General features: G+C 45.7%; 1 protein-coding gene across 1 annotated transcript; it reads left to right on the top strand.

Moving 5' to 3' along the window:
• Positions 1–774: 774 nt before the first annotated feature.
• Positions 775–18,951, top strand: ITIH6 (inter-alpha-trypsin inhibitor heavy chain family member 6; the record flags this gene model as incomplete). The annotated part of the gene is given in 10 exon segments (XM_025988890.2): positions 775–930; positions 6,241–6,345; positions 8,574–8,594; positions 12,147–12,306; positions 13,166–13,440; positions 13,442–14,311; positions 14,314–14,667; positions 14,669–14,899; positions 14,902–15,202; positions 18,821–18,951. Coding segments are annotated over 10 exon segments (2,604 nt in total), but the record flags the coding sequence as incomplete, so codon positions are not given.
• Positions 18,952–24,370: the final 5,419 nt, after the last annotated feature.

Below are 24,370 nucleotides of genomic sequence, written 5' to 3'. Positions count from 1 at the left end.
GCAGAATTCCCAAGGTCCATTTTCTAGAAAAAAGGAGGCACAGAGACGTGTCTAAATGGACATTTGTCTCGGGTTGAAATTCCAGGAGAGTTGATCTTGTGGCCTGCTCTGCAAACATCCAGGGCCAGAAAATCATCTATGATGATTTTTCATCTATGATGATTTAGTGATGGGCACTAAAAGCCCATTTACACACGTGATTCTGAGAGGCAGAGGCAGAGGGGGAAGAAAACACATGAAATTCTATCCCAGAGGAGAACCTTGCTAGACTGCAACTTCCCACAGCAGTAAGGGGCATGGGAGGGGACTTAGGCCCTGTTTCTGTGTTTGTCTCTCTCCACAGCACACACCACACAGCCCCTGTGGGAAGAGCCCCAGGCCCCTGGTCTACCTGGGGACATGACACTCTTCCAGAGACTGGGCCTAGGGATGGATGGCAAGTGAACCAGGGCTATGTTGTGGGAGAGGGTCAGACTTCCAGAGCCTGGAGTGGGGGGTGGGGGCAGGGGAGGGCTGGGTCTGTCAGTCTGAGCCTGCTGGAAGAGGCAGAGCAGGAGGAACTGGTTGTGGGATTTGGAGAGGATGATAACACCAGGGCCAGTGGAAGGGTATTTTAGGCAGAAGGAGCAGCAGTGGGTGGTTCAGGGTTTGCTTTTCCCCATGCTCAGATATTGCCCCTTTTGATGTCCCCTTCCCTGGAATTCTGCCTGGAGAGCCCTCCATGCCACCCACCTCAACCCTCCCCACTCATACAGGGGAGGCTGACTCCCCCCATCCACCTGGATTGAGAGAGGGGAGAGAGAGGCTTGTGTCTGAATCACCTTCTGCCCAACACTGCAAGACCAGTCTGCCTTCTCCAGCTCAGGTATCATGGCTCACTTTGTGGTCCAGTACGATGTAGTCATGGAGGATGTCATTGGAGATGTGCAGGTGAGGGAGCTGGGAGGAATGGAAGGAACATGGGCTCTGGAGTCAGACAGGACTGGCCGGTAATCCAGCTTCTGCAAGTTGTTCATCTGTTTTTCCTTAGAGATCAGTGGGGACAAGTGAACATGGACAGAATGATGTATGGGGACACAAGACTTCACAGCATGGGAGATACATATGCTTCCTCTAAGTGTTGGAGACCTGAAACTCTATAAATGGAATAAAACTCCAAATGAATCCATTCCCTTTTAGAGCTTGTTTGGAGGTTCTAGCAGGGGAGCGCAGCTACTCATATGCCCTTGACCGAAGAATGGTCCTCCTCTATCGGGGATGGTTGTCCTCTGTGAGCACTGAGCTCATAGCATCGGGAGGGACGCACATGGCACATGGAGCGGTGAGGGAGGAAGGGGACACCCGCCTAGCCAGCCAGATCAGCCGAATCAACCCTGGCGATCAATGGGGTGACAGATGTCGCAGCCAGATCGCCCTCACATCCGAATCCATTCCTTTTTAAAAAAATGTTATTTATTTGTTTGTTTGAGAGAAACAGAGAGAGAGTGAGAGCGAGCCTGGGCACACAAGAGCAGGAGCAGGGGGAGAGGGAAGGGCAGAAGGAGAAGCAGACTCCCTGCTGAGGGTGTGTGTGTGTGTGTGTGTGTGTGTGTGTGTGGGCACAACACAGGGTTATGACCTGAGCCGAAGGCAGATGCTTAACCAACTGAACCACCCAGGCACCCCGAAATGGATCCATTCCTAATTGAATCAAGTTATAGACCACTCTTAACAAGTCCTTTTGGAAAGTGAACCATTGGCCAGTGTAATTGGATTCTCACACTCATGGGACTCTTATTACACTTTCTGCAGCTCTGATGCTCTCATGTTCCCTCAGGCTTTCTTGCCATCTCTAAGTTTTAAAAATTCTTTTTTGCCTCACCTGAGCCATCTGCCTAAACAGGGAGCCCTTAATTCAGATCTCACACATTCATGAGGAATATGCAGAGATCCCGTGCTCTGCCAGAGGGGTAGAGCATGGAACCAAAACCCTTGGCCTGCCAGCAACGACTGCATAGCAACCTGAGATGTCTGATCCCAGCCTGCCTTTCCTGCCATACCTCTCACCGCCTGCAGTGCATAAACCACCCTCTAGCTGCTCCACACCACACACCACACCACACCACACCACACCACACCACACCACACCACACCATACCACACCACACGCCTTTCTTCACAACACCCAAATTTGCCACTCATTTCTGTCTGAGCATTTGCTCATACTATCTGCTGCCTTGGGAATGTCTTCTCCCTCCTTTCTCTGCTGGTCAGGGTGGGTCCTCGTCCTTGAAAACCTTGCTCAAATGCCACCTCTCTGATGACCCCAGCCCACTGACAATTCCTCCCTCTGCTCTAGGCTAATATAGTGCTTTGGTAACACCTCTCTCCATGCACATATTTACTCATTCGTTCATACGTAGATACATTGCCACCAAGCAGAGCTACCCTAGCTCAGTCCTGTCCTCATTGACTCTAGGAAGTCAGAAATGAGGTGGACACAACCCCTCCTCTTCCTTTGGAACATTCCAGTCCTGAAGCAGCCAGATACATAGAGCTATGGCAGTCAAAAAAGGTTCTGAGTGCTGTGTATAAACTGTAATGGTTATGTGTGGATACCACTGAGGAGTGTTTCAGGAAAGCCTTCCTAAAGGAGTTGGCCTTTAAATTAGCCTGGGAAAATATGAATAGACTCCACCTTTGGGTCGATGGGGTGAAGGGAATAGAACGCAGAGGGGGGGGGGCAGTATGTGCAGAGGCACAGAGGTATGGTACAGCCCTTTGTGGAGGGGGAATAAAATATTTCACCCTCTCAAAATAGGAGCTGAGGGTACCCTGCCAGTAGGTGGCAGCAGGGGCCTCGACTTGGTGGTGTTCTAGCATGTGGGTGTGTTAATTGAGGTATTTGTCTGCTTCTCCCTTCTTCACCTTCTTGACCATTGCCTGGAGTAGAAATACAATTAGAACAGACGGAATTAGGCACTAAATAGTAAGACAGATACTGCCGTTTACTGTGTGCCCTGCCTCCTGCATCCTCTAACGAGAACCCTTCAATTGACCTCCCATTCCTGCTTGAGTATGCCTATCTTTCAAAGCCCAGCATGTTCACGCCTTCATTCATTCAGTTGGGACTCCCTAGGTACCTGATATGCTTCATGCCTACTGCTGGCTGATGTGGGGAACCCTGAAGTGAATCACACACAGATCCTATCCATCGTCAACAAAGAGACACAAAAGATGAGAAGTGTTCTTTCAATGACAACACAAGGTAAGACAGATGCCATCATGGGGGAAGAAGGTGGTCAGGGAGGGCTCCGTGGCAGAAGTAAAGACTGACGTGGGTTAAAGAGTACAAAAAGAAAAAAAGAAGTGTACCAAACTGGGAGGGGGGCTGTGAAAAGGGAAAGACATTCTAGACAACTGGGAGCTACATGATTCAGGGGATGAAGGCCAGAAATATCCAGGGGGTGTTTGGGGAGCCTCAAGTAGGTTGGAGTTCCTGGAGCATGGATTTGAGGCACAAGAAATGGTTAAGAGGTGAGACTGAAGGCTACAGCAGGGGCATGATATGGAACATGGAATGTGTCTTGAAGGTGACAAGGGAGCCATGAGAAGGAATGACATAATGGGGTTTGAGTTTAGAAAGACCAGACCGAGCAGCTGCTCCAAAGATGTATGGATGGGAGGGGCCACAATAGAAACAGCGGAACCAAAGAGAAAGAAGTCCCGAATTTGGGTTTCGTGAGTTTGGGATGGAGAGGAAGGGCGGACCCGAGATATATCCAAGAAGATTAAACCAGCAGGAATTGGTGGCTGGTTGGATGTGCCCCTGGGAGTGAGGGGCACAGGAAGATTTAGAGATGACCCTCAGGTTTGTATCTGGAGTAGCCATGTGGATGATAGGGTCTGTAAATGACAAAGGCACACAAGGGCAGGATGGCAGAAATATATGAACTCATTGTTTGGGCAGAATACATTGGAGGCATCTTCAGACATCCATGGGGATGGGTCCAACAGTGAGCAGCTATGCAATTGTGGAGGGGGAAGAATGGAGAGCATTGGACTGGAGAAAGAGGTCTTAGGTCATTGTGGAGATTCAGAGACTGAAAGTACGGGAGTTAGGGAAGTGACCCAGGGAGAATGTATTGAGCCAGAAGAGCAGATCCAGGATGGCAATTGCTAAATTAGCATATCTTCCCAGTCCAGCAGCTATTGATCTCCTCAGCTCTCACTCAGGGTGTGCAGCCCCACCAGCTGCCAGCAGTCTGCTCAGAGCTCTATATCCCCACCACACTTCCCTCCATTGTGCTACACCAGCATAATCATTTTCTTTGCATGCCATAGCTGAAAAAGTATCAGGAAGCACTGCTTAAGGGACAGAGAGAGAAAATGGAGCTCAAGAAAGAGACTGAAGCAAATGGGCCAGAGAGCTGGTAGGAGGATAAGGAGAGTTCACCACCTCAGATTCCCAGGACAAAGGATTCTTCTTGGGACCAAAAGTGATCGATCAGCAATTGCAAAATACATCAGGGAGATGCAGTCCAATAAGAATCAAAATACACCCACTAAGTTTGGAAACCAACTTGTTATTGTTGCCTTTAGTGAGAAAAGAGTCAGTGTGTGGTGAGGGCTGAAGCCAGTCTGTGGTGTGTGGAAAGCAATAAGCTGGAGGTGAGGAGACCACTGTAGGTGATGATTTCATTACCTTGGCATGCTGTAGGGATTAGAGAAGATGGTTTGAAGTTCTGATGGGATTAGGGCCAATGGGGATTGTCCTAATGGATGGAAAAGACACACAACTTTTCATACTCTAAAGCAGACCCAAGTAGCATGTGTGGGGCAGGTCAGAGAGAAGGGTCTGACCAGTGGAGGAGGTGCTGGAGGCTGGGAGTGCATGGGGTCCAGGACAGGACTGTTCTGTCCTTAATAGAGGAAGTGGTGTATGGGTGTGTGAACCCTGTGCAAGAGTGTGGTGGGCGGTCCAAGGGGCATGGCCTGGTGCCCTTAATTTTCTTCATTAGGAAGGAAAGGAAACATTTCCTGAAAGTGAGGTGGCATGGCAGCTGAGGGGAGCCTGAGAGGTTGGTGACCTGGGTCATGCCTCTGGCTTATAGGATGTGAGGTGTGAGGCCACCAGGGAGCCTGGGACCATGAAGAGATAGGAATGTGATATTTCCGGAAACTCTCACCTACCCAGGTTATGGGAGGAATAGCAGGGCAGCTGGGCTCTGCCGTGGGCTTGGGCAGTTGCAGGATGGACGACTCAGGCTTTGGAGACCTGCTGTAGAGTGCCAGGAGAAAGTGGAGACAGAGCCTGCACATGCACTTGTGAATTAACTCAAAGGCTGGAGTGGAGGGAAAGAGTAAGATATCCTTCCTTAGCCTCCTTCCCCCCTGAGAGAGGAGGAGGTAGTATGTCCAGCCTTGTGATCAGAGAGTACCTGAATGGCAGAGAGGAGAACAAAGCTGGTTGTCCCAAGGCAGCGCTTCCTTCTGGCTACTGAGCAGCAACAGACCCTCAGCAAGCCCCATACTTTCCTAGGCTGAGCTGACACTGGTCCTGGGGGCCCTCCCAGCTCCCCCCTCCTCATCCCTCAGCTGTTCCAGCCTCCAGGCTCTGCAGAGGGAAGATGGAGTAGGGGGAGGGGGCCGGCAGCCAATCACATCCTTGGCAGCCCAAGGCATCTGCACCTGGTCTAACCAATCCCCTCTGAACAAACAGCTTGCTCAGCCTCCGCTCCCTCCTTCCCTGCCTACTCTGCCCAGCAACAGCAGGAAAGAGGTTTAAGGAGGAGAGGGAGGCCCTGCAAACTCCCAGCCCCTGGCAGCAATGGAGCTGGGCCCCTGGCTCACTCTATAGAGGGAGGTTAAAACAATACTTACAGTTCCTGGAGCCCAGGCAAAATGTCCCCAGGGGCTCTCAAGACTGTGCAAGTCAGCTCTCATGGACAGGAACTCACATATTACAGAGATCCTGATCCTTGGAGCCTTGGGCCACAAGCCAGTCTCATTCACTCCACAGCTCTGGGGCAGGCCCTGGGCTGACAGCCTGAACAGCAGAGACACAGTTCTGTCAGAGGAGATGGACACTGACACAAACAATCACACAGATGCCTATTTAACTAGAAACAGAGTTAAAGCCTACGAAGGAAAAAAAAAAAAAAAAAGGCAGGGTGTTCCATAGGAGAATAAGAGGGAACCTGATAACCTGATTTAGACCGTCTGTCATGGTTCCTGTTGGTTTCACTTCTTTTTGTCAAGATTTGCGAGGGCTATTTTATTCATTACTTTGCCCCCAGAGGCCTCCCACCTGTCAAGAGAAACATGGTATTCGTTATTGACGTGAGCGGCTCCATGAGCGCTTTGGTACTATGATGAAGCAGATAACAAGGACTCTGCAGACCTTTTGTAGCTTGTTTTAGAAGGCTCAGAAAGCAGGGAGTGCTCGAACAGTGGTCCTCTGGGACCAGAGACTCTACCTCCCATCACTCTTGGATCTTATAGGCCAAGGCCTACCCAAAGGTCCTGGAACCTTGCACATCAGGAGCCATGAAGACCTGAAATCACAGAGTACTAGAAACGTTGAACATTGGACAATGTTGCTGTAAATAAACATCAAGGGCCTTAGCCACAAAACTTCAGATCTCCAAGGGGCCCAGAGTCATAGAAACTTCAAGCTGGAGAACTCTGGTGTCATAAAGCCTGAGTCAACAAATAAAAATAAAACCACAGTCAATTTAGACTCTGAACCTTCCACAGGCCACAGGTTGGTTTTGTCTTCTGTTGTTTAGTTTACTTCACAGCCAGAAAAAATACAGTGCACTGGCATTGTAGTGCTTAGAGACTACAGAGTCCTGGGTCCATCTAGATTTAAATATTGTAGCCCTTCTACCAGAGTGCCCTTAAAACGGAAAACTGGAGCCATAGGCCAAAGAGATTTTGAGCTTAGAGCCTGAATCTATAAAGTTCTGGAAGCAGTATTTTGAACTACAGTACTCTGGGATTCTAGAATTATAATGTTCAAGTGACCTGGAGCAGTATGGTCTATGTGCCTTGAAATTTTGAACCATAGAGCCCACAGGACCGAAGGCTACTAACTTGTATTTTACCAGAGTGTAACCAAACTGGGGGAAGGGAAGTATCGAGAGCTGTCTTTTTGTAGTCTTAAGTGTAGGGGAAAGAAATACCCAATTCCAAACTGTCTAGCCTTCCTATCTCATCTAGAGTCAGGAAAAAGCTGAGGAGCACTTGTGGAGGTCATGTTTCAGGGGCATTGGTGCCCTAAAAGACCAAGACCGAAGCATAGAACTATGAAATGCTTCTCCTTCCCTCACACAGTATCACCACATGCACTGCATTCCTGTATAACAACAGGAGATTACAGCTGAGGGTACTGGAAGCCTAGGCTCTTCAGGAAAGAATATTCTGAGAAACCCAAGACAAGAGAGGAGTTGAAAACAAGGACCCTAGAAGAAATTTTAGCCTCTGACACATGCAACTGTAGCAACTAGCAAGCACGATTGAATTACTCACCAGGTAATCTCAAATCACACAAAATCTCACACTTAAAGGTCTTTTTATGTGATACATCATGTCTGCTTTCACCAAATACTTACAAGCCATGCCCAAATGAAAAAGCATGGTCTGGAAAGGTAAATCAACCATCAGAACCAGACTGATATGGTAGAGAAATGATTAGACCTGGAATTCATAACAGCTGTGACTAATATGCTAAGGGCCCTAAGTGTGAAAAGTGGGCAACATGCAAGAACAGATGGGAAATGCAAGCAGAGATGGATACCCTAAGAAAACCAAAAGTAAGTGCTAGAGATAGAAAATGCTGTAACAGGAATGAAAAATGCCTTTGATGCGGGCTCATTAGGAGACTGATCATGGACAAAAAGCAAGTCAATAAGCTTGAGGATATGTTAATAGAAACTTCCCAAAGGAAGGAGAAGAAAGAAAGTAACAGAAGAAATAATCCAAGGAATACTGGATACAAATTTTCCAAAATAAATGACAGCCACTGAACCACAGGTCTAGGAAGTTCAGAGAACACTATAGCAGGATTAGTACCAAAAAAGTCTACACATAGGCCTATCCTATTCAAACTGCAGAAAATCAAAGTTCTTTAAAAAGCCCATAGAAAATATCACTTTACTTATATAGGAACAAGAATAAGAATTATATTGGATTTCTCTTGAAAAACCATGCAACAAAAAGAAAGTGAACTATGTAACGCGCTGAAGGAAAAAAAAAGAGTGTTAGAAAAAGGAATAAATTAAGGTTAAACAATACTCTTTTCTTTTTAAAATTAATTGATCTAACAAAAACAGTTTGCTCAAAATAATTATAGAAATAATGTGTTCAGTGAATACAGTTTATTGATAAGTGAAATTAGTGACAGCAGTGTTATAGAAGAGACAGGAGGGATGAACTGGGAATATTCTATCACAGGATACTTGCACCACACATGAAGATGTATAGTGTTTTTTGAAAGTGGACTTGGATTAGTTGCAAAAGCATATTCCACATTCTAGGGCAAACATTAAGAAAAAAATTAAAAACATAATGGATATGCTAAGAGACAAGAGAAAATGAGATCATATCAAACAGTTAAAACCACAGAAGACAGAGAAAGAGTAGTAGACTGAAAAAAAGGAAGGAAGAAAGGAGGAAGGGAGGAGGATGGACAGAAGGAAGGAAGAAGAAAAACAAGGGCAGCAAATAGAAAACAGTTACAAATATGGCAAATATTAATCTAACAGTAATCATGTTAACCGTGAATGGTCTAAATACACCAATCAAGAGATAGAGACTATCAGTGTTGATTCAAACAAAACAGAACATAACAAAAACAAACAAACAAAATCAGACCTAATTATGTGTTGTCTACCAAAAACCCATTTTAAACATAAACACACAGATGGATTAAAAGTAATGGTATGGAAACAAAAGACATACCATGCTAACACGAATCCTAAAAATCCTGGAGGAGCTATATTAATTTCAGACAAAGTAGACTTTACAGCAAGTAAATTATCAGGGATAAAGAGACCATTGTATAAAGGAACAAAAAGCAAATTTCCCTGACAGATAACATGCTGCTCGATCTCTTGGTATACATGGCATCACCTGCATGGAAGATCTATCTGATTCACAAGATCTATACTACTGTAAAGTGTTTCAAAGAAGCAAAAACCTTCCTGTGGCCCTTCAAATGATCTTCTCCATGAAGTGGAATGAAGAAAAAGAGTACCCATTTTGCAGAAGGTGTGGATGCCAGCAATAGGGAAAACCAGATCAACAGGCCTATTAGAAGGATAAACTAAGGTATCTACCATCATTATTTCTGCAATTTGGCCAGTTAATAAACAATGACTACTTTCAAACTGAAAAAAAAATCTTAAATAACTATAATTACATAATGACTCCCCAAGAAGACGCAACAATCCTTAATGTGTAATGCACCTAGCAATAGGGATGTCAAAATACATGAGGCAAAAAGTGATAGGACTGCAAGGAGAAATAGACAAAACCACTGTTATAGTTAGAGACTTCAGCTCCTTCTGTCATAAATGGACAGATCCAGCAGGCAGAAAGTCAGTAAGGACATAGTTTAACTGAACAGCACCACCAATCATTTGGATCTAATTGACATCTACACAATACTTCATCCAACAACAGCACAGTACACATCCATCTCAAGCTCACGTGGAATATTTGCCAGGATAGACTGCATTGTGGGCCATAAAACATGACTTAACAAATTTAAAAGAATAGAAATCATACAATAAATATATGCTCTCAGACCAAGTGGAATTAAACTAGAAACCAAAAACAGAGAGGTAGCTGGAAAATCTCAACAGACTAAGCAACACACTTCTAAACATGTAATCTGCCTCTGGTTAACAGGAGATTCTCAAGAAGGGTCATCATGTTCTATGTTGCAGTCCTCTGAAGGAAAACGAATGAATGGTTAAATCCTTAAAAGTATACAACCCTTAGGCCTTAGTACCTTGTATAGAAATAACCTTTCAATCTTGAGCAAGACCTGAGCTCCCTATTCGAGAATGTGTGACCTAATCTATACCCTGAGCTCGTCCTGTGGCATGAAAGACTCTGATCCACTTAAAAGCATTCAAGGCATCTTCTATCCATTTAAGACGTAGAGAATGGTGGGCCACAAAGTGGTATTTCCTGTTGTCTCTGAAATCTATAGCAACGTAAAAATTGGAAAGCATAAGGTTTAACACCTCCAAAATATGGATTTGAGCCCCTGGCTCATCAGTGACACACATCATGTGTGACGTTGAGCAAGTCACTCCACCTCTCTGAGCCTCAGTGTTGTCACTTATAAAATGGGTATGATATTAGTACCTTTGTCATTGTGTTGCTATGACAATTAAATGAGCTGATGCATCTAAATATTTAGCACAGTGCCTGGAACATAACAAGTGCCCTGTAAGTGGTACCTAATATGAGAACCTACATCCCCCATTCCCTGAACCTGCTGTGTGCCTAGCCCTATGCTAGGTATCGTCATCAGGATGGGAGCTAATAGGAAGAAGCATTCTAAGCCCTGTTTTCAGAGGGCTCAATATCTGTGTGGAAAACGAAAATATTCCACATACAACAGCCAGCGAACCATCTGGGACAGGGAATATCTGGGTGCCAGGGGCATGGGTCAGAGTAAGTAATCAAAGAAGTGCTGCCCAGAGAAGGAGCAACTGAAGGAACAGTGAAGATATGAATATGTAAAGGAGAAGGGGGTGGGGGAAGGTCTGTTATCTAAAGGGCACAACAAGAGCAAAGTTGTGGAGAAAAAAAACCACACGGAATCTGGGTTTTCTGGGGGCTGATGAGAAGGTCAGCCTGGAAGAAATGGAAGGTGAGGTGGAAGAACAGATTACTTAGGACAGAACCAAAGTATGCCAATTCACAGGAAGGAAGTTATAAAGACCTAGAATCATAAAACTCTTAAGCTTTAGGGTCCCGGAATCACTGAATCCTGGGTCATGGGGTCCAGGAACCATGGAACACACAGGATCCTAGCACCCTGAAAGCACAGAGTTTGAACCTTCTAGTCCACCACTGTCTTTTTTTTTTTCAGATAAAAATTCTTGTATTATAATAGACACCATATTGCAAGTGCATTTGAAATTAGCAATGCCTAACATTTATTTCCTTGACATTTGTCTTCCAAAGAGTTCACAGTGCTTCAGTGTCAGTTGAAACAGGGGAAGAATCTCAGGGAAGAATCCTTCACATCATAATAGGACCATTGGTGATAATGTCTCTCAGTTCTTTCCAAATCCATAAAGATGCATTTCCTGATGAGTGACTGAGCTCGGGGTCCAAGTCCCTGTTCCGCAGTGTGGTGTATACTTGGACACAAACCCGAGCTTGTGAATAAACCCTCGTGTGTTTGCATGGGTGTCGGCTTCCCCGTGGTTTCTCGGATTCGCAATCTTGGGTACAACACTATTTATTTCCTTGCCATTTGTCTTCCAAAGAGTTCACAGTGCTTCACTGTCAGTTGAAACAGGGGAAGAATCTCAGAACTACCTTGACGATGGAAATGTTCTAAAGTTCTGAGGTGTCCAATTTGGTAGCCACTGCTCTGCAATAACCGTCACATGGTTATGGGACACTTGAAATGTGGCTACTGCAAGTAAAGAAACAGACTTTAACGTTTTCCTTTAACTTACATTGAAATAGCTACGTGTGGCTAAGCAGTTACCATTGGACAGTGCAATTCTAGGCTTAGAGCCATAGGGCCTCTAGCATGTCTACCTGAGAATTCTAGATTTACAGTGTTGGAGTCAGAGCCTTAGAGCCATACGACACTTAGGCCTTAGTACCTCACATAGAGATAACCTTTCAGTCTTTTTTTTTTTTAAAGATTTTATTTATTTATTCATGAGAAACCCAGAGAGAGAGAGAGAGAGAGAGAGAGGGCAGAGACACAGGCAGAGGGAGAAGCAGGCTCCATGCAAGGAGCCCGATGTGGGACTTGATCCTGGGACTCCAGGATCCTGCCCTGGGCCTAAGGCGGGCGCTAAACCGCTGAGCCACCTAGGGATCCCCCAACCTTCCAGTCTTGAGCAAAACTTCAGGCCTTGGTCCACCCCCTTCACTTCATCCACATCCCACAAACTAACAAGGCCATGAATGTGATCCTTTGTGACCTGCAGGCTGACTACTTCAACATCATCACCTTTTCTGATTCGGTTAGTGTCTAGAAAGCTGGAGGCTCCACCCAGACTACTATCCAGAATTATCCACAGCACCAAGGACTACCTGGCCACATGGAAGCTGATGGTTGTAAGTGTTAGACCTGGCCACTCAAATGGATGGGCTGTGGTAATGTGAGGAGTTCCTTTTTATTTTTTATTTAGTTTTTAACTTTATTTTTTCTATTTTAAGGAGGCCCCACACCCAATGTGGGGCTCAAACTCATGACCCTGAAATTAAGAGTCACATGCTCTACCATCTGAGCCAGCCAGGCACCCCAGATGTGGGGAATTCTCAAAATGCTCCCTTCATTCCCCATCCACTTCACCTCTCACAATACCTGAAATATCACTATTATGGTTTCTACAAATATGTCCCTTCATCTTCTGTGTTCTTTTTCCTAGTAGAAAGAACATAGTTCTATGTATTTTAGGGTACATTCTTCCTTGGCTCTGAGTTTCTCTTTAAAGCACATACTCAGGAGAATTTGCCAAAACTGTTTAAAATCAATAATCTACATACTTATTTCCAAGCATTTGGTCAAGCTTTTGAGCAAAATCATCTCTCAGAAAAGTACCGAAGTCTCCCCAATCAAACACCTCCTGTCAACTCATCCATTTTTTTCCCCTGTAGCATGGAGGTGAGGTTGCTATCCTTGGGGAGCTGCCTGTCTGACTAGAGGATTAGATATCCCCCCAGGAAACAGGCAAATCATAGTCTGGGACAGGGCGTGATAAAAGCCAAGAACATGTGGGCCCCACTGTCAGATCTCAGGGAGCCTGTGTTGGGGTGGGGGAGCTGGGAAGAATAAGCAGCAGAAAAAGTCTGAGCAAGGATGATGAGAAATTCCTGAGCCAGAGAGGTTGGTGAGGTGCCCAGTGTGTCTGCAATGGGAAAAATAACCAGAAATAACCAGAAAAGATGGTCTCACAGTCTGCTTCCCACTTAGGGACCAACATCAAAGCAGCTCTGCTAAACCATAGCAACCAGGAGACTGCACGGGGACCCAATGTGGGGAGGACCCCTCTCATCACCTTCCTGACAGATGTGGAGCCCACAGCCAGTGTGATGACGCCCAGTGTGATCCTCTCCAACATCTGACAGGCGTTGGGCAACAGGGTGTCCTTTTTCACTTTGGCCTTTGGGGATGAGGCTGACTTCCCACTGCAATGTCACCTATCCCTGGAGAAACGGGGAGCAGCCCGGTGCATGCACGAGGACACTTGACACAGCCCTACAGCTGGTGGAGGACCTCTCCGAGGAGATCTCCATGCCTCTGCTGGCAGACATGCATCTGGACTACCTGGGTGGCTTGGTAGGGGCCTCCCCTTGGGCCTTTTCCCCCAATTACTTTGGCGGCTCAGAGCTGGTGGTTGCAGGACAGGTGCAGGCAAGCAAGCAGGAACTGGGCATCCAGGGTCAGCTTCTTGTGGCCTGCTACAGCGAGGCAGCCGCCAACAGCAGCCAGAAGAACTTTGGTGTCCCAGGGGAGCCAGCCTACAACGTAGCCCACTCACCTGCTGCCTACCTCTGGGCCTACCTCACCATTGGAGAGTTGCTGGAGGCATGCTTCCAGGCCCGTGACACCACCGCTTGCCACCTGCTGGCAGCCAAAGTCCCCAACCTGTCCCTTGAATATGTGAACTTTGTCACATCTCTGACTTTACTGGTCGTGCAGCTCAAGGACACAAGTGGGAAGGCCAGGATACAGACTTCCACTGCAGCTGGACCAGGCACCATTATGCCCTCATCCACCAGCAGGCATGGCCTAAGGACAGGCACAACCCAGTCAGCCCTGGTATCCAGGGTCTCTCCCAAATCAAGGCTTGTGAAACCAAGGTTCTAGTTATCCTCAACTACTCCTGCCTCTACAAACATTATGCCCAGTTCCAAGGAGTTGGAGCCACTGGGCCAGAGCACTAGTACCCTATCCACCCCAGCACACCCAAAGCCCAAACATCCAGCACAACACGATCCTGGCACTTTGGTTCAACCAAGTCTCAGAACAACAACTGCTACCTTTGTGCCCTCAAATGCTGGTCCCTTCTTGCTTCTGAAGCCCAGCGTACCATCACACCAGTATCTTGGTACCCTATCCCCATGAATTCCAAGACACAAGTCCCACCTCTGAATCCTGGCACCTTATCCCAGGCCAAAGCTGGCACTATCAAACCTGTTATTCCACTGCACTCCGAACCTGGTGCTCCATCACAACCCAAACTGGATGCTCTATCACACCCCCAACCTGGGGTACTCATATCACAGCCACCCAAAAGGCTGCCACAGCCCAAGCCTGGTGTCTCCACAATTCAGATCCCCAAATGCCTATAACACACCTGACCAAAGGTTCCTGCTCACCAGACCCCAAACAATCTGTCACACCCTAAACCCAGGGTTCTCTCATGTAAGACCTCCAAAATCCCATCACCTCTTAAACCTAGTAGCCCACCTCCCCCCAAATTACCCAAGCTTATCATTTCCCAAACCTAGGACCCCACTCCCCAATAAACCCAAAACCCCATAACCCCCCAAACCTGCCAGACCTGCGTCCCCACCTCGTCAGGATCCAAGCACATCCACGAGCACAACCTCAAGTCCCACAAGTCCCAGCAGTACCGTGATCACTTCTGTCCCTGGAGAACACCTCTCTATTCCCTTTGACCTCACCCTGCCCTCTCTGCTGCCCCGAGGAACCTCTGGCATCAGCATGACCTGCTTCTGGGGCCCCAAAGCACCACACAAATTCTGGGACCATCTGTGTCAGAAGACCCAACAGTGATCCTACCCAGCAGCTCTGGTCTTCTGCTGGAAGGCAGCTGCCCAAACCTGCCAGTCTTGCTGCCTTCTAGCACCCTCCCTGATGTAGAGAGCCTGCTCCATCTCCCTGAGGAGCTAGAGCTGCCGCATGAGTCAGTGGTGGAGTCCGTGTTCATGGAGTCCTTGAACCCACCAGCTTTCTATACCTTTCTCCCTCTTGATGAAGATGGTGAGTGCCATGGGCAAGAGGTCAAGCCATGGCGGCGGGGGTGGGGGGGTGGGGGGCGGGGGAGGTATGAATGGGGAGCTCTGGGAACTGGTAGCATACAAGGCATTCTGCAGATTCTAGTGATAACCCAGGTGCCTGCTTGCTTGCTTTGAGACTTCAAATCAGCTATTTAACCTCTCTGGGCCTCAGTACATAAGCACAGAATTAGAGGCTTTGAGGGAGGAGGGATGTTAAGACTGGGAAGGCTAAACAGAAACAAACTGGTCAAGCTGTGGTTTTGACATTTGCTTTGTTGGACAAGAGAATTGCTCATGCGTCTCAAGCAGGGTAGGGATACAGGGTTATAAATGGAAGCATCACTGGGAAAGGCAAGTCTGCTTAGTTCTTTTGTGCTCTGTAAACAGCCCTGTTTAAGGAGAGGGGTATAAACACTGGAAAAGATAATTATCTTTAAATTTCCCAAAGACTGTGACGCACTAACTGTTAACATTTTCTAGTCCTTCCGATGTGTAGGTACTGCTCTACATATTGTACTTGTAAGTCCCTCATTTACTACACACACACACACACACACACACACACACACACACACACACCCTGTTAATAACTGCATTTTACTCATTGGTAAGCTGAAGCACAGTGAAGTGAAGTAACTTATTCCATGTCACACAACTAGTAAGAGATTCGGACCTACATGATTTGGTCCCAGACTGAATGTACTCCACCCCTCCATTGTTCTGTCTTCCTAAGAAGAGCAACATTTCCTGGGTGACCTCATAGGGCAGGATTAGAGCCAGTTGATGGTGGCAGTAAATCACAGGGATATAAATTTGGGCACGAGATCCTTCACATGCCCCTCTCCCTCACCACCCACCAATATCTTCATCCATCTTCAATTCTTGGCAATGTTACCTCTGACATATTTCCCAAATGCACCCACTTCTCATCACCCCAACTATTATTATCTTAGGGCAGACTGCCATTGTGTTTACCCTAGAAAACTGGTCTCCCTGCTTCCTCTCTTGGGAGATTTTCTTTGCCATTTTCCTCCAGCAGCAAAGGGGTCATTTAGAAACAAAGATTACTTCGTGTCCCTTTCATACTTAACTCCCCTCAAGGGTTTCCTGTCACACCTAGAATGAGATCCAAAGTTCTCTTGATAGCCCACAAGGCCCTGCATGATCTACCCTCTATCCCATACCTCTCTGACTTCACTTTCTCCCACTCACTCTCTGAACTCTAGCCCCACTGGCCTCCTCTCTGTTCATCCAATGGGCCCTGTCTCACCCTCATCTCCACTCAAGGACCTCTCTCAAGCTGTTCCTTCTGTTTGATGATCACTCTGCCCTGCCCTGTCACTTGTCTAGCATCCTCATCTCTTCTATTGCCACTCAAACCACACATTAGATCTCAGCTCAGATGGCCTTCCCACCCTCCCCACAACTGCCCCAGACTTCATTATATGTCTATAATTCCCTTGGTCACTTTATTATTTTTTTCTGGGGCTCCTGGCTGCTTCAGTCTGTAGAGCATGTGGTTCTTGATCTCGGGGTAGTGAGTTCGAGCCTCACGCTGTGGTATAGAAATTACTTAAAAAACTACTGGACGTTGTGTGTAAGTGATGAATCACTGAATTCTACTCTTGAAACCAATATTGCTCTGCTTGTTAACTAAAATTTAAATAAAAATTCAAAAAGGAAAAAAATAAAATTTTGATTAAACTACTGAAAAAAATCTGAGAGAGAGAGAGAGAGAGCAAGATGCCTGAAGACCCAGACATAGAAGCAGAGGAGTCAAGATACACAGTGACACATATAGGGACATGACACAGGGACACAGAGGTAACCAGGAAGACATAGGTAAACACCTTAGTCCAAGACACCAAGGACTAAGAAGTAGAGGCACAGAGACACGCTGACATGATGACTTACAGATATGGGATAGGGGATGAGAGGAGAAAATAGAGACACAGGACAACAGATCTATAAAAGCATAGAAACAGAGATGTTGCACAGACCAAGACTTGGTAACAGAGACGCAAGGACATGAGCACATGCAGAGGAGCACACTAGGAGCAAAACTGGAGCACAACCTTATATATTCAGAGATCCAGTGGCAAAAACGTGGGGATGCAGACACCCAAGCTGTGACAAACACCAGCTAAGACGTAGGAGTTAGGCTAGGTAACAGAGAGACATAAAGAAAGGCAAGCTGGAGACCCAAGTATAATGGAGACCCTATGACACAGGGACACAGGAAGAGAGAGAGAGAGAGAGAGAGAGAGAGAGAGACAGAGACAGAGAGACAAAGAGACAGAGAGATCCTAGAATAGGATCCCTAGACACAGGGATGAGAAGCCACAAAGACAACCATATGGATACAGGCTAGAAATGGGAACAGAAACACAGGAGCATGTCTGGGAGGACCAAGATAGGAACAAAGAAACCTAGACAAATTGAAACAGACACAAAGAACGTCAACAAATGGGCAGAGACACGGTGACAAGGAAATCTATCCAGAGAGGCAGGGATGCAAAGACACAGAATAAAGATAAACCTGGGGATAGAAACAGAAACATACAAATAGGCAACCAAGGACACAAATGAAGAGATAGGGAGAGTGAATCAGGCACAGGAACACAGAGAGTGGTTCAAAACTAAAAAGTTATGCGCAGGAGAATACAAAGATGGCAGTGGAGTAGGGGGATGCTATGCTCACCTTGTCACACGAACACAACTAGATAATTATCAAATCATCCTAAATAGCCCAGAAATAGACCTGAAGACTGACAGAACAACCTCCACAACTAGAGGGAGAAAAGAGGTCACATTGAAAAAGATAGGATGTGGGGAGACATGGATTAGCAGAGAAATGGATCCTGGGGGCTGCAAAGGGGAAGAAGCTGTGGTTACAGAGAAGGGAGGGGGGCACACAGGGGAATGCACACAGAGGATGCTCCCCCAAAGCCATTGGCTTGGAAAACGAGAGGGGCTGAATTTCATGAGTTCTTCCAACCAAGGGGGCTTAAAGGCTGGAGTTTTAAAGGTCAGTGGGCTTGGCTGGAATAGACTTGGAGGGCACTAGGCTGCTCCTGGAGAGAAGGTAAGCAAATGACCCGAAGGCAGACAGCGTGGAAACAGTGATCTGAAAAACCCCTACAATGGAATATTACTCAGCCATTAGAAACGACAAATACCCACCATTTGCTTCGACGTGGATGGAACTGGAGGGTATTATGCTGAGTGAAATAATAAGCCAATCGGAGAAGGACAAACATTATATGGTCTCATTCATTTGAGGAATATAAAAAATAGTGAAAGGGAATAAAGGGGAAAGGAGAAAAAAATAAGTGGGAAATATCAGAAAGGGAGACAGAACATGAAAGACTCCTAACTCTGGGAAACGAACTAGGGGTGGGTGGAAGGGGAGGTGGGTGGGGGGTGGGGGTGACTGGGTGGCGGGCACTGAGGAGAGCACTTGACGGGATGAGCACTGGATGTTATTCTGTATGTTGACAAATTGAACACCAATAAAAAATAAATTCATTAAAAAAAATGAAAAACCCCTGGCACACACAGTGGAAGAGTTTATCTGTTCTTCTCATACTGTGTCCCTGAGAGCCAATATTCGTGGAGATGCTGCTCTGGGAACAAAGAAGCTGGCTGGTGCTATATCCCTCCCCTGACCTGCAGCATAAACACAGAGCCACCTGTAGGAAGCAACACAGCGTGCTCACACTAGCTGCCTAACCTTCTTACACCAAGCCCCACATCCCTGCACTCTGGAGGGCCTCCTCTTCTCTCTCTGTCTCTCTGTCTCTCTGTCTCTGTCTCTGTCTCTGTCTCTCTCTTTTTAAAGATTTTATTTATTTATTCACGAGAGACACAGAGAGAGGCAGAGACACAGGCAGAGGAAGAAGCAGGCTCCATGCAGGGAGCCTGATGTGGGACTCGATCCTGGGACTCCAGGATCACGCCCTGGGCCGAAGGGAAGCGCTCAACCACTGAGCCACTCAGGCGTCCCGAGGGCCTGGCCTTCTCAGTCAATCTTGTTCCAGTCCCAGTGCAGAGGGCCCCTTCCCAGGAGACCAGGAGAAACTCCTGCCCACACCACATCTCCACTAAAGTTCTTCAGTGCTTTGGTTCCAGTGCAGGAAGTATCAGGTCTCATTTAACAAGCAGACTAAAGCACACCTACCTAAAACTCACCACATTCTAGCAAAGGACTAAACACTGCCCACTGCAGGTTAAGAGTGCCTCTGCAGACAACCACTCTGAAGGACAGAGCAGCCAAAGCACTCCAGCAGAGTGCAGGCGACACACACCAGAGACGATGCCTGAAGTAGTGCCAGGCCGTGGACACTACATGACCTCTTCTTCATAAAGCCATTGCTCTCAGGAGCAGGAAACATACCTGGCTATTCTAACACAGAGACGAAGGCAGAGACTTAGACAAAATGCCAGATGGAGGAATTCATCCTCAATGAAAGAACAAGATAAGGTCATGGCCAGAGATCTAAGCAGAAGAGATATAAGTAACATGGGTGATGGAGAATTTAAAGCAACAATCATAAGAATACTCGCTGGGCTTGAGAAAGAGTGGAAGACTTCAGGGAGACCCTTACCACAGAGATAAGAGAGTTAAGAGGCAATGAGACAGAAATGAATATGGCAACAACTGAGATCCAAAACTGCCTGCAAGTAATGACCATAAGGATGGAAGAAGAAGAAGAATGAATAAATTATATAGTAGATAAGATAATGGAAAATAATGAAGCTGAAGAAAAGACAGAAGGACAAATTATGGATCATGAGAAAAGGCTTTGGGAACTCAGTGACTCCATCCAACATAATAAAATTTGTACCATAGGAGTCCCAGAAGAGGAAGCGAGAGAAAAGGGGGCAGAAGGTTTATTTGAGAAGATAATAGCTAAAAACTTCCCTAATCTGGGGATGGAAACAGACATCCAGGACCAGGAGGCACAGAGAACTCCCACCAAAATCAATAAAAGCAGGCCAACACCAAGACATATTGTGATTACATTTGCTAAATATAGTGATAAAGAAAAATCTTAAAAGCAGCAAGACAAAAGCATTTACAAGGGAAGACACATAAGGCTAGCTGCAGATTTTTCAACAGAAACTTGGCAAACCAGAAGACAGTGGCATAATATGTTCAAAGTGCTGGATGGAAAAATCTGCAGCCAAGAATTCTCTATCTTGCAAGGGTATCCTTCAGAATAGAAGGAAAGATATAGAGGTGCCCAGACAAACAAAAACTGAAGGAGTTTGTGGCAACTAAAACAGCCCTGGATGAGATATTAAAGGGGACTCTTTGCAAAGGAGAGACCAACAGTGATAATGAGAAGAAGGGATCAGAGAAAACCTCCAGAGATGACAAAAGACGTGATAAAATGGCAATAAGTCCATACCTATCAATAATTATTCTGAATGTAAGTGGCTTAAATGCTCCAGTTAAAAGACATAAGATGACAGAATGGATGAAAACAACAACAAGTTTCGTCTATATGCTTCCCACAAGAGTCTCATCTCAGACCTAAAGACACCTGAAGATTGAATGTGAGGGGATGGAGAAATATTTATCACACGAAAGGATGTCAAAAGAAAGCCAGAATAGCAATTCTTATATCAGGCAAACTAGACTTTACATCAAAGACTGTAACAATAGATGAAGAATGACACGATTCATTATAAAGGGAACAATGCAGCAAGAAGATCTAACAATTGTAAATACTTATGGACACAACATAAGAGCCCAAAATATAAAACAATTAATAACAAACATAAAGGAACTCATTGATAATAGTACAGTAAGAGTAGGTAGGGGACTTTAACACCCCACTTATAGCAATGGACGGATCGCCTAAGCAGAGAATCAACGAGGAAACAATGGCTTTGAATGACACAGTGGACCAGATGGACTTTACAGATGTATTCAGAACATTCCATCCTAAAACGACAGAATACACATTCTTTTCAAGTGCGCATGCAACATTCTCTGGAATAGATCACATTCTAGGTCACAAATCATGCCTCAACAAATACAAAGGAGAATGAGATCATGCCATGCATCTTTTCTGACCAGGACAATACGAAACTTGAAGTCAACCAGAAGAAAAAAATTGGAGAGACCACAAATACCTAGAGGTTAAACAAATGCTACTAATGAGCAAATGGGTCAACCAGGAAATCAAAGAAGAAAATTTAAAAATACATGGAAACAAATGAAAATGAAAACATAAACGATGCAAAACCATTGGGATGCAGCAAAAGTGGGCCTAAGAGGGAAGTATATAGCAATATAGTTCTACCTTAAGAGGCACAAAGAATCTCAAATAAATAACCCAACCTTACACCTCAAGGAGCTAGAAAAAGAACCGCAAACAAAACCTAAAATCAGCAGGAAGGAAAGAATAAAGGTTAGAGCAGAAATAAATGATATGGAAACTAAAAAACCAAAAACAATACAACAGAACAGGTCAATGAAACCAGGAGCTGGTTCTTTGAAAAAAAAAAAAAGAATAAAATTGATAAACCACTATCTAGACTTATAAAACAGAAATGAGAAAGGACCCAAATAAGTAAGATCACAAATGAGAGAGGAGCGATAACAACCAACACCATAGAAATATGGACAATTACAAGAGAATATAATGGAAAACAATATGCCAACGACCTGGAAAAAAAATGGATAAATTCCTAGAAACATATAATCTGCCAAAAATGAAACAGGAAGGAACAGAAAACTTGAACATACTGATTACCAGCAAAGAAATTGAAGCAGTAATAAAAAAATCTCCCAACAAACAACAGTCCAGGGCCACACAGCTTCACAGGGGAATTCTACCAAACATTTAGAGAAGACTTAATACCTAGTTTTCTCAAATGATTCCAAAAAAATATAAAAGGAAGGAAAACTTCCAACTTCATTGTATGAAACCAGCACTACCCTGATATCAAAACCAAAGACTCCAGCAAAAGAGAGAGAGAGAGAGAGAGAGAGAGAGAGAGAGAGAAATACAGGCCAATATCCCTGACAAACACGGATGCAACAAATTCTTAAGAAAATACTAGCAAACCTAATCCAACAATACATTAAAAGAATCTTTCTCCACGATCAACTGGGACTTATTCTTAGGCCGTCAGTATACTTTGATATTTGCAAATCAATCAATGTGATACACCGCATTAATAAAAGAAAAGAGCCATATGATCCTCTCAACAGAGGCAGAAAAAGCATTTGACAAAGTAGGGCATCCATTCATTATAAAAACCCTCAACAAACTAGGGTAGAGGGAACATAACATAATGAAGGCCAAATACGAAAAACCCGCAGCCACTGTCATCCTCAATTGGGCAAAAACTGAGAGCTCTTCCTCTATGTCAGGAACAAGACAGGGATGTCCACTCTCACCACTGCTTCTTAACAGAGTTTTGGAAGCCCTAGCCACAGCAATCAGACAACAAAAAGAAATAAAAAGTAAGCAAATCAGCAGGGAGGAAGTAAAACTTTCACTATTTGCAGATGACATGATACTCAATATGGAAAACCTGAAAGACACCATCAAAAAATTGCTAGAACTGATGCACGAATTCCACAAAGTCACAGGCTACAGAATCAACATACACAACTCTGTTGCACTTCTATATGCCAATAATGAAGCAGCAGAAAGAGAAACGAAGGTATGGATCCCATTCACACTTACAGAAAAAAAAAACAACCATAAGATATCTAGGAATAAACCTAACCAAAGAGCTAAAAAACCTGTTCCCTGTAAACTATAAGACATTGATGGGAGTGCTAAGATGGCAGCATCCTTGGAACACAGGTAACTATCAAATCATTCTGAATACCCAAGAAATCAACCTGAGGACTAATAGAACAAACTGCACCACTAGAGGGAGAGAAGAGGCCACAATGAGGAAAGTAGGAAGTACAGAGATGTGGTTTGGGGGAGAAAGGGATCATGGGAGCTGCAGAGGGGAGGAGGGTGCCCTGGTTGCAGGGAAAGGCAAGAGGGAGTGGAATGCACAGGGATACATGTGAGGAGAAGACTGCTCCGAAGCCATTGGCTTAGAAAACGAGCGAGGCTGATTTTTGTGAGTAATTGCAACCAGCAGGACACAAACACTGGAGTTTTAGAGGTCCCTGGGCTTTGCTGGGATAGAGGCCTGAAGACATTGCCCTTACTCCTAGAGACAAAACAGGCCAGCAACGCGGGAAAGACTGCGGGATCTGAGGACCATCCCAGGTGCATGGGGAGAGACCGGTCATACTTTCTGGAGTGCGTCTGTGAGAGGTGGCATTGTCTCTCTGGGGACAAAAGAACTGGCAGGTGCCACTTCCCTCCCTTGCCCCTCAGCATAGGTGCAGACATATCTGCTGAGGGCGGCAAACCCGGACACTGGCTGTTTAGCCTGCTTTGCTCCAAACCCATGCCCCTGTGTTCTGGCATGGCTGCCCTTCTGAGTCACACCTGCATCGTTCCCAGCACTGTGATACCCTGTCCCAAGGACCAGCACAGGCCCCCGCCACACCAGGTCCCTGACGTTTGGAATTTTAAAAATTGGCAGGGGTGGCTGAGATAGAGCCCAAGGTGCACTGCACTGCTCCAGGCAAACAAGCAACCCAGAGACAGACAGTGTGAAAACAGCGATCTGAAAAAAATCCTGGTGCTTGAGTGGAGATTATTTGCTCCGTCGAAAGTGCTTCCCTGAGAACAGTAAAAACGGACTCGTGGACACCTGTCCCTGTGGACAAAGGAGCTGTCTGGTGCCATTTCTCTGCCCTGCCCCTCAGCATAAACTAACTTCAGTAAACACCACAGTGCCAACACTGGCTGCCTTACCTGCTTATACCAAGTCCTGTCTCCCTGTGCTCTGCTGGTATTAATGCTGCTCTTGGGCAAGTGTGCTTCAGGATGGGATTAGTGGGCCACTTCCCCAGAAGACCAGCAGAAACCCCTGCACACAGGATGTCTACTGACCACAGAGTTCCACAAAGCTTCAGTTCTAGTGGAAAGAGTGCCAGGTCCCTTTTAACAAGCAGACTGGAGCACAACTAGTTAAAACTGGCCACATTCTGGCCAAGGTCCAAACACTCCCCACTATAAGCAAGGAGAACCTCTGCAGATGACTGGCCTGAGGG

The sequence above is a fragment of the Vulpes vulpes genome, unplaced genomic scaffold (genome assembly GCF_048418805.1).
Source record: "Vulpes vulpes isolate BD-2025 unplaced genomic scaffold, VulVul3 u000000743, whole genome shotgun sequence".
Lineage (NCBI taxonomy): Eukaryota > Metazoa > Chordata > Mammalia > Carnivora > Canidae > Vulpes > Vulpes vulpes.
This window is presented reverse-complemented; position numbering and strand designations above follow the sequence as displayed.